We start from the raw sequence: 15,876 nt of genomic DNA, 5'->3' as shown, positions 1-15,876 counted from the left end.
TGGGGCAGTGTGATGCTATTTACATGGGAATGTATGTTAAAGGTGGCTGTGGGAGGGGATGATTTTATTTACATGGGACTATATGTTGGAAGCGGACGTGGGAGGGAGTGATGTTATTTACATGGGACTGTATGTTGAGGGGGTGATGTTTACATGGGATTGCACGTTGGAGGCGGCTGGGGAGAAGGTGATGTTATTTACATGGGACTGTATTATGAGGGGGCTGTAGATAGAAAGGGATGTTATTTACATGGGACTGTATATTGGAGGAGACAGGAGAGATGGTGTGATGTTATTTACATGGGACTGTGGATGGTGGAGGAAGGAATATAACTACAGGGGGAACTGCAGGGGGCATTATAAATACTGGGGGCACTTCAGGGTGAACATTATAACAGTAGGGGCAGTATAAATACTGGGGGCACTGTAGGGGTATTATAAATACAGGGGACATTATAGGCGTTCTTATTTCTACTGAGGGATCTATAGGAGGGACTTATAGATCTGCCTTATTTCTACTAAGAGCACTATGGGGCCTTATTACTACTGAGGGGTCTGTAGAGAGTTTTATTACCCCTGGGGGAACAATAGGGGGCCTTATTTCCACTGGTGGCTCTGTGAGGGCATTATTAATGTTGGAGGGCTCTTCTACTAATGGGGCACTCTTGGGGAGCGTTATCACGGTTGGGGGCACTGTAGGGAGCAGTATTACTAATGGGGTCATTCTTGGGGAGCATTATCACTGTTGGGGGCACTGTAGGGGACCGTGTTACTAATGAGGGCATTCTAGAAGGGAATTACTGTTGATGGGACTATGAGGAGCACTATTACTATGGGAGGACTATCTGTATGTGCAACACATGTACCTGCGGCTAGGGTCCTTTTAAGATGTGATAAAAGAAATTTTTCGTGACGCCAGTTGCATTTCAGCAACGAGAAACTAGGGTACCCTATGTAGAAGGTGATGGTGGAACCCAGGTGTAGGAATGCCAGAGTGGTGTAAGGGTTGCCTATAGTGTCGCTTTAGGTGCGACTTTGCACTCCTACCTAGATATCCAGAACCCCAGGCATGGTCGGACGAAGCAGAGCAAATCGGGTAAATAGGTGGTGGAGAGGATGATGTAAGAAATTGAGTCCAGACGTTGTATTGAAGTTAATAACAGCTTTTCTTGAATAAACTTGCATCAGAGAACACTCTTCCAACTTTATCTTGGTCACCAGCAAGCTTTGGCAAAAGTTTTGGCAGGCAAACACATTCGGCTCTGCTACATCTGAACCTCTTTGGTTCTGCTGTACTGTCAGATTAAATAGAAACTTTTCCTTTCTGCTGAACTTTACTTTCTGTAGTCTGACTCTGTTTTTATCTTGATCCAGGAAACTTTACTCCTGGCTTGTGAGGCTTACAGTTTGGGCCTCTATATCCAGCAGAGCTGAAGGTGTGCTCTGCTGGCTTGCACACAACCTTCCCCTTGCAGGGGGTACTCTAGTCTGACCTTCACTAACTAAAACTCCTCCCTCCCTTAGAGAGGGTCAGAATGGAAAACAGGTTCCACTCTCTTCTAACAGTAGCACTGCCAAGTCTGCTGCCACCTGCTGGTGAACCAGGTACATTACACTTTAACACTTACAAAAATCAGAAATACAGATTCACATTATGCAGGACCTGGCAATAAATATACAGGATGACACAGGATCAACCGTAGGTGATAGTAGAAGGGCGTAAGGAGGTGGTAATACCACTCTGGGGTATTACATATGGCAGTAATATTTGTTGAGGATCGTATTTTGGGTTATTGGGGAGCACAGTGAGCAGCAGGTTATTAAATGACCAGCACAAAGTGAAAGTAGGATGCACACAGCTAGAAAAGCAGTTAACCCAGGGGCATTGCTAGGGTCTCAAAAGATCTGGGGCCCAAGCCCCAATGAATATGGCTCAGTTCTCTAAATCGACCCTCCCCCCGCACTTTCCTGTACTTGCTATACAGCAGCACATACTTGTCACATCCAGTGCCTACCAGGTGACGTCTTCTCTGATGTAGATCTTCTCTGTCATCATCTTCTCCATTCGGTCCGGACAACTTCTCTCAGCTGCGCCTTGTCTCTGCAGAGTGTGACACACAGACATCTTAGCTTCCTCATATTTATATCATCATCCCCCAACCTTGAGTCCCCACAGTGTTATCCCTTATCTCTAAATTAAGGCTCATTCAGACGGCCGTATGCTGTCCACAAAAATGCGGATCCAGTTTTTTGCGGATTAGATGCTGTCCCATTCACTTCTATGGGGCCCTTTTCTTCCATTGCACGGCTCAGCAAAAACATGAAACATGTCCTATACTTGTCAGTGAAAATAAGGACATGGCCCTATTGAAGTCTATGGATCAGCAACAAAACGGAATGTAATCCGTTTTTTTTGCGGACATGCTGACCTGTTCGCAAAAAAACGGATATGCATTTTTGCGGACAGCATACGGCCGTCTGAATGAGCCCTTACTAAGAGGTCATAAACTCTTATTTAAGCTACATTCTTATTAGTAAGATAAGGATTGAGCTTTGATGAGTGCTTATAAGGTCAGAGAGAAAATTCAGATCCTGCTAGTAGAGTATCTCAGCTCTGTACAGAGAAATGGACTCTATATTTTAGGGTACTTTCCCACTTGCGTTAAACTTTTCCGGCATTGAGTTCCGTCCTAGGGGCTCAATACCGGGAAAAAACTGATCAGTTTTATCCCAATGCATTCTGAATGGAGAGCCTTCCGTTCAGGATGTCTTCAGTTCAGTCCCTCTTACGTTTTTTGGCCGGAGAAAATACCGCAGCATGATGCAGTTTTCTCTCCGGCCAAAAATCCAGAACACTTGCCGGAATGCCGGATCCAGCATTAATTTCCATTGAAATGCATTAATGCCGGATCCGTTCTTTCCGTCCGTGCATGCGCAGACCATTAAATCTGTGAAAAAAATAAATACCGGATCCGTTTTTCCGGATGACAACCGGAAAGACGGATCTAGTATTGCAATGAGAGGGATCCGTCTCACAAATGCATCCATTTGCGTCCAGATTTCCGGATCCGGCAGGCAGTTCCCGCGACGGAACTGCCTGCCGGAATCCTCTGCCACAAGTGTGAAAGTACCCTTAATAAAAAATGAGTACAATGTACTAATAAAAAGAAAATGGCCCCCAAAGGTGTACATAGCCTTTAAGGTTCCTGCCCTCACACGTATGAACTGTCTCATCATCTCTTCTCTGTCTCTAGGTAATAATGGCAGCTTCCTCCTACGTGGAGTTGGTAAAATTGTGTTTATTTTTTCTTTCTCTGAGAAATGAGTTACTAAAATCATTCATTATAAAATGTCAGAGATGAAAAGCTGCATCTGTCAGCACTAATAGCGATCTGCCACAGGCTCCAACTTTACTATCAGGTTTACTTTTTTAATTGCAATCGAGAAACCGGAAACAGAAATTCTTCAATTAAATCTAATTAAAATAATGAGATATTACAGTTATACCATGATATCAAATATATCAGCATTAAATCTAAATTATATATAAGAATATAAAACTGGTCACTGAAAATAGTCATCAGCGGAATGTAGTAGAGATTCTAATAATGGTAAATAAGAGAACACAGAACATGATGATAATAATAATAACTGATAATGGTAAAAGACTGGAAGATGAGAAAGTTGTCAAAAGAATGCAATAATCAAAAATGTAAAAAAAGAGGTTATAATAGAAATATAATAATTAATAATACTAACAACATATATATATATATATATATATATATATATATATACTGTATAATAGATGTGAGATATAGATAGACAGGCAGACAGATAGAATTAATATGCAATAGATAAAACAACAGATAAAATGATAGATAGATAGATAGATAGATAGATAGATAGATATTAGATAGATAGATAGATAGATAGATATTAGATAGATAGATAGATAGATAGATAGATAGATATTAGATAGATAGATAGATAGATAGATAGATAGATATTGAATGATAGATAGATAGATAGATAGATATTAGATAGATAGATATGAGATAGATAGATAGATATAGAATGATAGATAGATAGATAGATAGATAGATAGATAGATAGATAGATAGATAGATATTAGATAGATAGATAGATATTAGATAGATAGATAGATATGAGAGATAGATAGATAGATAGATAGATAGATAGATAGATAGATAGATATTAGATAGATAGATAATTATTATATAGATAGATAGATAGATAGATAGATATTAGATAAATAGATAGATAGATAGATAGATAGATATAGAATGATAGATAGATAGATAGATAGATAGATAGATAGATATTAGATAGATAGATAGATAGATAGATAGATAGATAGATATAGAATGATAGATAGATAGATAGATGGATAGATAGATAGATAGATAATAGATAGATAGATAGATAGATAGATAGATATTAGATAAATAGATAGATAGATAGATAGATAGATAGATAGATAGATAGATAGATATAGAATGATAGATAGATAGATAGATAGATGGATAGATAGATAGATAGATAATAGATAGATAGATAGATAGATAGATATTAGATAAATAGATAGATAGATAGATAGATAGATAGATAGATAGATATAGAATGATAGATAGATAGATAGATAGATAGATAGATAGATAGATAGATAGATAGATATTAGATAGATAGATAGATAGATAGATAGATATTAGATAGATAGATAGATAGATAGATATTAGATAAATAGATAGATAGATAGATAGATAGATAGATAGATTATAGGGTGACATGAAATAGATAGACATAGATATACAGCTTTTCTGTAATATTTTTACATAGCTTTTTCTTCTACTTTGCTGAATGTGTAGAAGCTTCTGAGTTTCCTCCCGGGGCCTTGTAGATAATCCTGTTCATTCAGAGCAAGGCCTCATGCACACAACGGTTTTTTGGGTCCGCATCCGAGCCGCCGTTTTGGCGCTCGGATGCGGACCCATTCACTTCAATGGGGCTGCAAAATATGCGGACAGCACTCCGTGTGTTGTCCACAGCCGTTGCTCCGTTCCGCGGCCCCGCTAAAAAAATATAACATGTCCTATGCTTGTCCGCACTTTGCGGACAAGAATAGGCATTTATATTGCTGGCGCCCGTTCCGTTCCGCAAATTGCGGAAGGCAACACGGGAGGCTTCCGTTTTTTGCGGATCCGCGGTTTGCGGACCGCAAAAAACGGCACGGTCGTGTGCATGAGGCCCAATGCGGAGAGAAAAAGCAGTGACAGAGCTCATATTTTGTCAAACCCCATTCACATGTATGGAACAGTTAGTAAATGTCTGCATGTGAATTCATCCTAAAACAGCCATGAGCAGGAGGCCCTTCTCTATAGGAGTCCCTACTCCTGGTGATTCCCTCCCCTGGGTGCTGGGTGTCACCCAGAGTCACTATGTGTCTGGCAGCGGGTGCTGGTGACGTCAGCTGTCACCCAGGTGTGAGAGGCATATAAGAGCTGACAACCAGTGAGGGAGCAGAACTTCCTTGGATGACAGGCGTCTCGTCTCTCTGCTGCTTCCAGCCTCCTAGAATCCTGCATCCGGTGAGTCCTTTCTGTATCTATTAAACTCTTGTGCCGGGCACTGAGAAGGTTTCTTCTGGCATGTGCATTCCGACAGCTCTGGAGTAGACAGTTCTAAAGGGTTAACATTTGTAGGTGCCTGGAACTTGCAGGATTAGTTTGTCTACCTAAGTAAAAGTTAATCTCTGTCTGGTATATGCCAGGGTCACGTCTACATCACCCGGGCACAAAGATGGGTCAGTTATCAACCTGCATAGTCCACAAGGGGTTAGTGAACTTTGACCTGTTTTCTCTACCTGGCATGCCAAAGGTTAACACTTTTATCATCTGCCTGGCACACACAGAATTGTATCCTACATCTCCACGGCACATACAGGGTTATATCCTCCATCTCTCCCTTGGCATGTACAGTGTTATAACATCCTTATATGTGGCACACACAGGGTTATAGTCTCATCTGCCTGGCACACATAGAATTGTTTCCTCCATGTGTCCGCCACACACAGGGTTATATTCTTTATCTCCCTGACACACACAGGGTTATATCTTCACCTGCCTGGCTCACTGTGTTATAGCCTCATCTGCCTGGCATACACAGGGTTATATCCTCATCTGCCTGGAACACAGGGTTATATCCTCATCTGCCTGGCACACAGGGTTATATCCTCATCTGCCTGGAACACAGGGTTATATCCTCATCTGCCTGGAACACAGGGTTATATCCTCATCTGCCTGGCACACACAGGGTTATAGCCTCATCTGCCTGGCATACACAGGGTTATACCCTCATCTGCTTGCCACACTACAGGGTTATATCCTCATCTGCCTGGCACACACAGGGTTATAGCCTCATCTGCCTGGCATACACAGGGTTATAGCCTGATCTGCCTGGCACACACAGGGTTATAGCCTGATCTGCCTGGCACACACATGGTTATATCCTCATCTGCCTGGCACACACAAGGTTATAGCCTCATCTGCCTGGCACATGCAAGGTTATAGCCTCATCTGCCTGGCGCACGCAGGGTTATAGCCTCCTCTGCCTGGCACACACAGGGTTATAGCCTGATCTGCCCGGCACACACAGGGTTATAGCGTGATCTGCCTGGCACTCGCAGGGTTATATCCTCATTTGCCTGGCACACTCAGGGTTATAGCCTCATCTGCCTGGCACATGCAGGGTTAAAGCCTGATCTGCCTGGCACATGCAGGGTTATAGCCTGATCTGCCTGGCACATGCAGGGTTATAGCCTGATCTGCCTGGCACACGCAGGGTTATATCCTCATCTGCCTGGCACACAGGGTTATAGACTCATCTGCCTGGCACACGCAGGGTTATATCCTCATCTGCCTGGCACACGCAGGGTTATAGTCTGATCTGCCTGGCACACACTGGGTTATAACCTCATCTGCCTGGCACACGCAGGGTTAAAGCCTGATCTGTCTGGCACACACAGGGTTATAGCCTGATCTGCCCGGCACACACAGGGTTATAGCCTGATCTGCCCGGCACACACAGGGTTATAGCCTGATCTGCCTGGCAGACACAGGGTTATATCCTCATCTGCCTGGCAGACACAGGGTTATAGCCTGATCTGCCTGGCAGACACAGGGTTATATCCTCATCTGCCTGGCAGACACAGGGTTATAGCCTGATCTGCATGGCACATTCAGGGTTATAGCGTGATCTGCATGGCACATTCAGGGTTATAGCGTGATCTGCCTGGCACACGCAGGGTTATATCCTCATCTGCCCGGCACACGCAGGGTTATAGCCTGATCTGCCTGGCACACACAGGGTTATTTTCTCATCTGCCTGGCACATTCAGGGTTATAGCCTCATCTGCCTGGCACACACAGGGTTATAACCTCATCTGCCTGGCAAACGCAGGGTTATAGCCTCCTCTGCCTGGCATACACAGGGTTATATCCTCATCTGCCTGGCACACGCAGGGTTATAGCCTGATCTGCCTGGCACACACAGGGTTATTTTCTCATCTGCCTGGCACATTCAGGGTTATAGCCTCATCTGCCTGGCACACACAGGGTTATAACCTCATCTGCCTGGCAAACGCAGGGTTATAGCCTCCTCTGCCTGGCATACACAGGGTTATATCCTCATCTGCCTGGCACACGCAGGGATATAACCTCATCTGCCTGGCACACGCAGGGATATATCCTCATCTGCCTGGCACACACAAGTCTATATAGAGAACTGATGGCAGGAGAAGACCTCCTAGTCCATCCCACCCACCTTTATATTATTTCCATTCTATTTTCCCTCAGGATAGGTACAGGTTAATCTCCGGCGTACTTACCTTCACTTACTGTTCATTTCCCAACCACATCTGCTGGACCATTGCTTCTGATCTTCACCCCAACTCATTTCAGATTGTGCCCCCTGTCTCTTGTGTTCAGTTTCTTCCCTCCTAAACCCTATTTAACCCTTTAAAGCTTTCTGTTCTTTCCACAAGGCAACACAAGAAAAACAAAACAAAAAAAAACGTAGAATGTTCTAAAATAATTAGCGCAGTCATACGTTACCTATACCCATACCTATCCCGCGCCGATCCCGATCTGGCGCTCCTTGATCCACTGGACTGGACGGGTGCTGAGGTGTCGTCTTTTTCTGTGGTTCCAGCTGGACAACCCCTTTAATTTCTTTAAAAAGGACTTGTCAGAACATGGTTATGAGGCGGTGGTCACTGGCATCGGACAATGTCAGAGTGCTCAGGTTTAGAATTCCGCACCGGTGGCAACCTCTTTGGCAATAGAAGGGTTAATAGGGGAAACTGACAGAACCCATTGCTCAGGAACGATGATTAGAAAAATAGAACATCGGCAGAATCTGTGCAGAGAGCTGACAGGTCTTCTTTTAGTCTCTCCTAAGATGTGTCTTTTTGTAGGAGAGGTCTCCAGAAGTGAAGACAGTACCCCGGACCTCACTAGAGCTCTATCCACTGGGGCCACAATCTCTCTCTGCGGATCCGTGGTTTGAGAATGCTAAATGTGTGAGGTTGTGGGCATGAGACCTTACAAGCATATTAAAAAGAATAGGAGCCTGAAGAGACTCTTGAGGTCACCACTTGTCACTAGTCTGTCTTCAAAATGTACACAATTAAAGGATTTTTCCAGGGAGAAATATTTTTACAAAAAATGGGTCAGAAGGGGCTAAAAAAAAAAAAAAAAAAAGGCCAATTACATACCCTCAGCGATCCCCCACCACTTCTGTTCCAACATTGCTCCGTTCACCTCCTGGTACTGGCTCTACAAACCAGAAATGCCAGTGAAGGCAATCACTAGATGAGGTGGGTCACCACAAAACCACTGAACTATCCAGCAGGGATTTTTAGCTATCCGATCTTTATCTGGAGCACACAGAGTTAAATCCTTCATCTGCCTGGTGCACACAGGGTTAAATCCTTCATCTGCCTGGTGCACACAGGGGTATTCCAGCCCTTCTATGCTGATTAGCACACAGGGGCGGACTGGCCATAGACCCTAGAGGGGAATTTCCCAGTGGGCTGATGCCCAGGGGGCCAACCAAGACCTCCGCATGGCCGCCGGCTGGGCACAACAATCTAATGCTCTCAGCATAAATTAATACTAGGAGCATCAGGTACCTATGCCCCTGGCCGGCGCCCCCAGGTGTTCTCCTGAATTCAACTGTATCACTGTCCTAAGGACACTGATACAGTTGAAAGCTGCGACGCGGCGGCAGTATTTTATGCTTCACTGCGGTATTTGCTTCTGCTGGGGCAGAATTTTGTGCTGCACTAAAGGGTTGCTACCCCTTCCTACTTATTATCCCTGCCTACTTGTGCTGCCCCGCCTTCTGTCAATCTGGATCCACCTACGACATGTGGCCACTTTTAGATTTTTTTTCCAGGACCACTCTAAGTTCCCGGCCCGCCCCTGTTAGCGGAGATAGATCAGGAGCCCTTTCTGACCTCTGCTTTGGGGGCTCCTTCTTTTCTGGAAACCACTGGATTAACCTCTAGTTTTTGCTCCTCACAGTTACTCCCACACGATGAGCCACTTAGGGCTGAGCCTCCTCCTCCTCCTCGTCCTGTCTGTGACCCTCACCTGCCTGGACGCAGCCCCCGCGGACAGGTTAGTGTAACATGGGACTGAATAGTTTGAAGAGCTTGCTATCTATATGAGCCCAGTGCTAGCTTATTGTGGGCTTTTGATTTTATTACCAGAGTGAAGATTAGTGATGTCTCTAATAGGACCTCAAAGAAAGGATGGATGATGACCCTGCAGACCGGACACTTCACCCCGAGCATCGACCGACCTCCGCTGGAGAGCAACCGACAAAAGAGGTACAGTGACATTAGTGTGAAAAAAAACTGCTAAGGCCCCTTGCAGATGAGCGTGTCCGGATTAGGTCCGGATGCGTCCCTGTGCATTGCGGCAAACCCGCGCGAGTAGGAACGCAATTGCAGTCAGTTTTGACTGCGATTGCGTTCCGATGTTCAATTTTATCGTGCGGGTGCAATGTGTTTTGCACGCGCGTGATAAAAAACCGACTGTGGTACCCAGACCTGAACTTCTTCACAGAAGTTCAGGTTTGGGTTAGTTGTAGTGTAGATTGTATTATTTCCCCTTATAACATGGTTATAAAGGAAAATAATAGCATTCTGAATACAGAATGCATAGTACAATAGAGCTGGAGGGGTTAAAAAATAAATAAAAAATAATTGAACTCACCTTAATCCACTTGGTCGCGTAGCCGGCATCTCTTCTGTCTTCTTCTGTGAGCAATAGGACCTTTGATGATGTCACTGCGTTCATCACATGGTCCATCACATGATCCATCACCATGGTGATGGATCATGTGATGAGCGTAGTGACGTCATCAAAGGTCCTATTGCTCACAGATGAAGACAGAAGAGATGCCGGCTGCGCGAACAAGTGGATTAAGGTGAGTTAAATTATTTTTTATTTCTTTTTAACCCCTCCAGCCCTATTGTACTATGCATTCTGTATTCAGAATGCTATTATTTTCCCTTATAACCATGTTATAAGGGGAAATAATAAAGATCGGGTCCCCATCCCGATCGTCTCCTAGCAACCGTGCGTGAAAATCGCACCGCATCCGCACTTGCTTGCGGATGCTTGCGATTTTCACGCAACCCCATTCATTTCTATGGGGCCTGCGTTACGTGAAAAACGCACAAAGAGGAGCATGCTGCGATTTTCACCCAACGCACAAGTGATGCGTGAAAATCACCGCTCATGTGTACAGCCCCATAGAAATGAATGGGTCGGGATTCAGTGCTGGTGCAATGTGTTCAACTCACGCATCGCATCCGCGCGGAGTACTCGCCCGTGTGAAAGGGGCCTAACAGATACATAGTAATAATAACTGCAGATTATTACACCAGTGACCTCTCTTGAGATCTGAAGAACATTGCTCGGTACCCCTACTTCCTGACAGATATAGTGATATATTCTGCAGATATTACACTACTAACCACTTTAGAGATCTGCAGAACATTGCTGTCTCCTCTACCTCCTGATAGATACAGTATATAGTGATATATTCTGCAGATTATTACAACAATGACCTCTCTAGAGATCTCCAGAACATTGTTCTGCCTCCCTACTTCCTGACTAATACAGTGATATATTCTGCAGACTATTACATCACTGACCACTCTAGAGATCTGCAGAACATTACTCTGTCTCCTCTACCTCCTGATAGATATATAGTGACATATTCTGCAGATTATTACACTACTAACCTCTCTAGAGATCTACAGAACATTGCTCTGCCCCCCTACCTCTTGACAGATACATAGTGATATATCCTGCAGATTATTACACCACTGAGCGTTACTTTTAGAGATGAGCAAAGTTATTAAAAATTAAATTCGGCCACTTCGCTGAATTTTACAAAGAAAATTGCTTCATTGTAAGTAGCGGGTGCAATGACGGAGAATGGCGATTGTGCTGCTCCCCGTCATTGAACCCCTCAGATGCCGCATTCGCCACTGATTGAGGCATCTGAGAGTAATACTAAGGCCTTTCAGGGGTTGATCAGTTAAAAAATAATATTAAATTGTACTTACCTTATCTATTTAAGGCCGCCGCCATCTTGCTTGAAGATCCAGTGCAAAATTTTGCGCAGTGCATGATGACGTCATAAGGAAATTCAGCTTTGCGGCAAATCGAATTTTCCCTGAAGTTCACTTCCGATACTTTGATTCGCTCAACACTAGTTACTTTGCTGAGTTTTATCTGATAATCCCTGTTCTCTCTTCATCTCGCAGGAGTCAGATGGAGAAAAGGAAATGTAACACAGCGACCTGCGTCACTCAGCGTTTGGCCGACTACTTGGTGAGATCCAGCAACAACCATGGTCCTATCTATGCGCCTACAAATGTGGGGTCCTACACTTACGGCAAAAGGGACATTGTGGGTCTTCTACAGCGGAAATTCTTTGATTATCTCCAGCATTAGACAATCACGTTGCTCCCAGGAAGTTCTTCTTAGGAACGATCACGAAACTTTAACTCAAATATTGTAACATCTGCTCAGTTATTACAGGCGGTCAGTGCCCCCTCCCCCATGTGCGGCCACTTTCTAAAGGACTTAGAGAGGTTTCTTCAAGCTGCTGAGACCCATGATATCTTCTGGGTGTGGCCTGCAAGTTCTTCACTGTCAGTATGTAATGTATAGAAAAATAATAATATTAACAAGGACAGGTGCACTCTGCGGTCTCCTAAACACTCAAACTGATGTTAAAATTGAGAGATTAGCCAACATATCCTACTATGGAGGACATGTCTGAGCCCGAGCACCGCACCAAGGTTTCTCAAGTAGCTCGGGTCCTAACACTCACTTACCTGTGCCGTATGGGCAATACCAGGAGCCAGTGGGCGAATTACAGGAGCATGAGGCCGACTCACAAACAACTCACCAGTTACCTCCAGCATGTAGCCATGCTAGCAATGGGAGGAGGGAGGAGTCTGCGAGTCCCACTCAAGACTGGCTGGTATGGCCCAGGCCTCACAGGTGCACCTAAATGTAGCCTGTCTTTGTTAACCAATATAGCAAAATAATAATATTATCACATCCACATAATTGCTATCTTATGTAGGATGTCTATTGTGGTACTTGTGGTTCGCTGCGGGCATCCTCCACTGTATGCATTTTTTGCTGGGGATCGCCATTAGCAACGGGCCACAAGTGCAGGATTTGCTCCCCTGTATATATATATATATATATATATATATATGCACAACTGCATGTGGGTTTAAGCACTTCCTGCCTGTGTAACACCATGCCATTTTTTTTATTTATATGTAATGTATAGAAGCTACTGTACAATTAAAGGGCAAAATGAAGGGAGGAACAAGGGGCCAAAGCGGCTCTCATTTCTGTGACCCCAACTGATTCCTGGCTTTCATTTCCCTGGAGGGAGCATGTATAGTTGTCATCTGAAATGGGAGCCAGGACATGTTAGGGGATCCTGAAACCCCAAATGATGTGACCTACTGACATGTCTGAATGATTAGAATCTAGGCATCCCTTGAAGTGTCAGAGGTGGCCCTACACATAGATTCAACTGAAATCCATCCATTTGACCAACAGAGGGGACAATGCTAAAGTGCAAAAGTTTAAGGCTATGTAAACCTTTGGAGGAGATTTATTTTATTATTATTGCATTCTACAACTGACAGGAAGTCAGTTACTTCTCTATTCATTCCTATGAGCTGACATTGAGGCTCCCATAGGGATACATAGGGAAACTGAGAAGATTACATTCACCACAGATTACATCATGTACCTTTCTAGCAGATCAGAGAATACATTTTTTTTGTCAGAGTTCTTCTTAAAAGGCCAATTGAAATAATGGAATTTAGCCAAAAATTTGTAAAATGCAATCATAAACAAAAACTGCCTCCGAAGGTGTACATAGCCTTTTAAGACCCTCTCCACTATTTTTAACCGCCATGTTACAATTTACGTATAAATGAATCTCTACAAAAAAGTGAGTCACTGTGTGTATGTATTATATTATCGTGCACTGTATTATACTCCAGAGCTGCACTCACTATTCTGCTGGTGGAGTCACTGTGTACATACATTATATTATTTATCTTGTAGTAATCCAGAGTTACATCCTGTATTATACTCCAGAGCTGCACTCAATATTCTGCTGGTGGAGTCACTGTGTACATACATTACTTATCCTGTACTGATCCTGAGTTACATCCTGTATTATACTCCAGAGCTGCACTCACTATTCTGCTGGTGGAGTCACTGTGTACATACATTATATTATTTATCTTGTAGTAATCCAGAGTTACATCCTGTATTATACTCCAGAGCTGAACTCCCTATTCTGTTACATTACTTATCCTGTATTATACTGCAGAGTTGCACTCACTATTCTGTTACATTACTTATCCTGTATTATACTCCAGAGCTGAACTCACTAGTCTGTTACATTACTTATTCTGTATTATACTGCAGAGCTGCACTCACTATTCTGTTACATTACTTATCCTGTATTATACTCCAGAGCTGAACTCACTAGTCTGTTACATTACTTATCCTGTATTATACTGCAGAGCTGCACTCACTATGCTGCTGGTGAAGTCACTATGTACATGACTTATCCTGTATGGACCCTGAGTTATATCCAGTACAGCTCTGGAGTATTAAGGGAGTATTAAAAAATGATGTATCTCCGGATCAGTACAGTATAAGTAATGTAATGTATACCCACAGTGACTCCACCAGCAGAATAGTGAGTGCAGCTCTGGAGTATAATACAGGATATAACTCAGGATCAGTATAGTATAATTAATGTAATGCATCTACACAATGACCTCACAGCAGAATAGTGAGTGCAGCTCTGGAAGTTAATACATGATATAACTCAGGATCAGTACAGGATAAGTTATGTATGTACACAGTGACTCCCAGAGCAGAATAGTGAGTACAGCTCTGGAATATAATAGAGGATGTAACTCAGGATCAGTGACTCCACCAGCAGAATAGTGAGTACAGCTCTGGCGTATAACTCAGGCTTTGTTATGGATACATACATTGACTATTCCGTTTATGAAAATTCATTCTGTATGTCACCTGTAATATAGGGTTCAAATGTAACAGGGCTTTAAAGCCTGCTTTACACCAGGCAATTTTTAGGCCAATCATCGCTATCGAGCGTTCGTATGACAGGTTTAAAAATAAGCGTTTGTTGGCAATGATGGTATAATGATTGCGCCTCTCAATGCTGTGGAGAAGATCGCTTCCCGACAATTGCCGGCAGAATCGGGCTGTCTAATACAGTCTTTATATACCTGATGGCATGGTGACTTCCTCTGATGCTGATGGGATGGTTTACTATCTGTCTGGATCCTCCTATTGGTGGCTGATAAAGTCTCCTTCATATCCTTTACATATAATGTCTGGAGAAGGGGAGGAGAAGATGATGAATGTCACAGAATGCAGCATATTTCAGTTAAAGATTTTGTATCGCTCCCCTTGTCCCCACAATACGTGTTCTCATCTACATTGCCCCCTCGGTACCATCTGACAGTGCCTTCTCCTGCCCGTGTGAACCTTCTTGTCCTCTGTCCCACTCAGTTCAGCATGTAGAGTAACAGTCTCAGTGTTTTCTAAAGAGATTCTCAATATTGTAAAGACTGAAAATGTCAAAAACGATGAAAAATAAACTGGTCGATTGCTGCAATTTCTTTTTTATTAAAAAAAAAATAATAATAATAAAAATATAACACGATAAGTCGGCTCCGCAGTCAATGAATACATGTCTGACAACAAATCTGAGCTTTGTGAAATTCCTGACATACTCTGTGCTGCTCATTGGACCCTGCTCCTTCCACTATGTAAGGCCACCCACAGGTCCCCCACCTTACAAAGCGTGTGTGATGGGGGATAGCTGTGAGATTGCAGCAGGAGAAATACTTAATGTATATGTCACCCAAGGAAAGCTGAATTAAACAAAAAAATCCATTACATTTATTTTGTAAGGCCTCATGCACACGACAGTATTTTTTCACGGTCAGCAAAACGGGGTTCCGTTGGTCTGTGATCCGTGACCGTTTTTTCATCCGTGGGTCTTCCTTGATTTTTGCAGGATCCACGGACATGAAAAAAAAGTCGTTTTGGTGTCGGCCTGGCCGTGCGGAGCCAAACGGATCCGTCCTGACTTACAATGCAAGTCAATGGGGACGGATCCGTTTGACGTTGACACAATATGGTGCAATTGCAAACGGATCCGTCCCCCATTGACTTTCAATGTAAA

General features: G+C 43.5%; 1 protein-coding gene across 2 annotated transcripts; it reads left to right on the top strand.

The window, feature by feature from the left end:
• The first annotated feature begins 9,605 nt into the window (after positions 1-9,605).
• Positions 9,606-12,213, top strand: LOC120986943 (islet amyloid polypeptide). 2 transcript variants are annotated; one of them, XM_040415627.1, is made up of 3 exons: positions 9,606-9,701; positions 9,821-9,913; positions 11,867-12,213. In XM_040415627.1, the coding sequence occupies exons 1-3, from the start codon at positions 9,619-9,621 to the stop codon at positions 12,054-12,056; spliced, it is 366 nt and encodes a 121-aa protein (XP_040271561.1). In that variant the 5' UTR covers positions 9,606-9,618; the 3' UTR covers positions 12,057-12,213. The 2 variants fall into 2 exon arrangements, with proteins under 2 accessions (XP_040271561.1, XP_040271560.1); XM_040415626.1 differs by having other exon boundaries at positions 9,794-9,913.
• Positions 12,214-15,876: the final 3,663 nt, after the last annotated feature.

This window comes from Bufo bufo, chromosome 1 (assembly GCF_905171765.1).
Source record: "Bufo bufo chromosome 1, aBufBuf1.1, whole genome shotgun sequence".
In the NCBI taxonomy this organism is placed as follows: domain Eukaryota; kingdom Metazoa; phylum Chordata; class Amphibia; order Anura; family Bufonidae; genus Bufo; species Bufo bufo.
The sequence above is the reverse complement of the archived record's forward strand: the minus strand, read 5'-3'. Positions and strand labels throughout refer to the sequence as shown.